Below are 701 nucleotides of genomic sequence, written 5' to 3' on the forward strand. Positions count from 1 at the left end.
GAGGGTAACCGTGGTCCATGGTCTCGTCCAGCAGCTCGTACACAAGCGTGAAGTTGTCTCGGATGGTCTCTTTCATTGTATTTTTTGCCGAAATATTCTTGGAAGATGATGTTGAGCTGGTAAAAGAACTGGAAGACCCAAGGCGGCGTTGATGTTGGCGCGAGAGACAGCCACCAGGTACAAGTTCTCGTGGCGGGTGTACAGGAACGAGCACCCATCGATGACCTTGACAGGCGGGAGCGTACCCGTCTCTTTGGCAGCGATCACCTGCAGTCGGAAATTGTCGGCCGCGCGTCGGCTCACGTCGTCACGGTAAAAACGATTGAGCACTACCTCACCCTTCTGGCTGATGAGGAACAGAGCACTGATCATGGGGCGGACGACTTGGTATAATAAATCGACGAATTAGGCGTTGAGAGTGGAGAGCTTATCTACTGCACGCTGCGCTTCCAGGACTGATGCGACTGGTCAAGAAGAGAAACCCCGTGCCAAGGATGCACACGTAACGACCGCATTGCAGCGCGTCGCTTCCCATTAAATACTCAAGTCCCGAAAGTATTTTTACATACGCTGAGAATTTTGGGAGCAAACAGGAAAAAATGATTTCTAAGAAAAAAGAAAAGGACACGACTCATGTGGAAGGGTAGCTTCATATGTCTACCACCCAACACCTCAACCACTTAGATAGCCTACGCGTTTCA

General features: G+C 50.5%; 1 protein-coding gene across 1 annotated transcript; it reads right to left on the reverse strand.

Annotated features, from left to right (window-relative positions):
- On the reverse strand, positions 1 to 432 carry PITG_17478 (uncharacterized protein; the record flags this gene model as incomplete). The annotated part of the gene is made up of 1 exon (XM_002896496.1): positions 1 to 432. The coding sequence occupies one exon, from the start codon at positions 370 to 372 to the stop codon at positions 73 to 75; it is 300 nt and encodes a 99-aa protein (XP_002896542.1).
- Between the last annotated feature and the right edge of the window lie 269 nt (positions 433 to 701).

The sequence above is a fragment of the Phytophthora infestans genome, genomic scaffold (genome assembly GCF_000142945.1).
Source record: "Phytophthora infestans T30-4 supercont1.58 genomic scaffold, whole genome shotgun sequence".
NCBI classification, from domain to species: domain Eukaryota; phylum Oomycota; class Peronosporomycetes; order Peronosporales; family Peronosporaceae; genus Phytophthora; species Phytophthora infestans.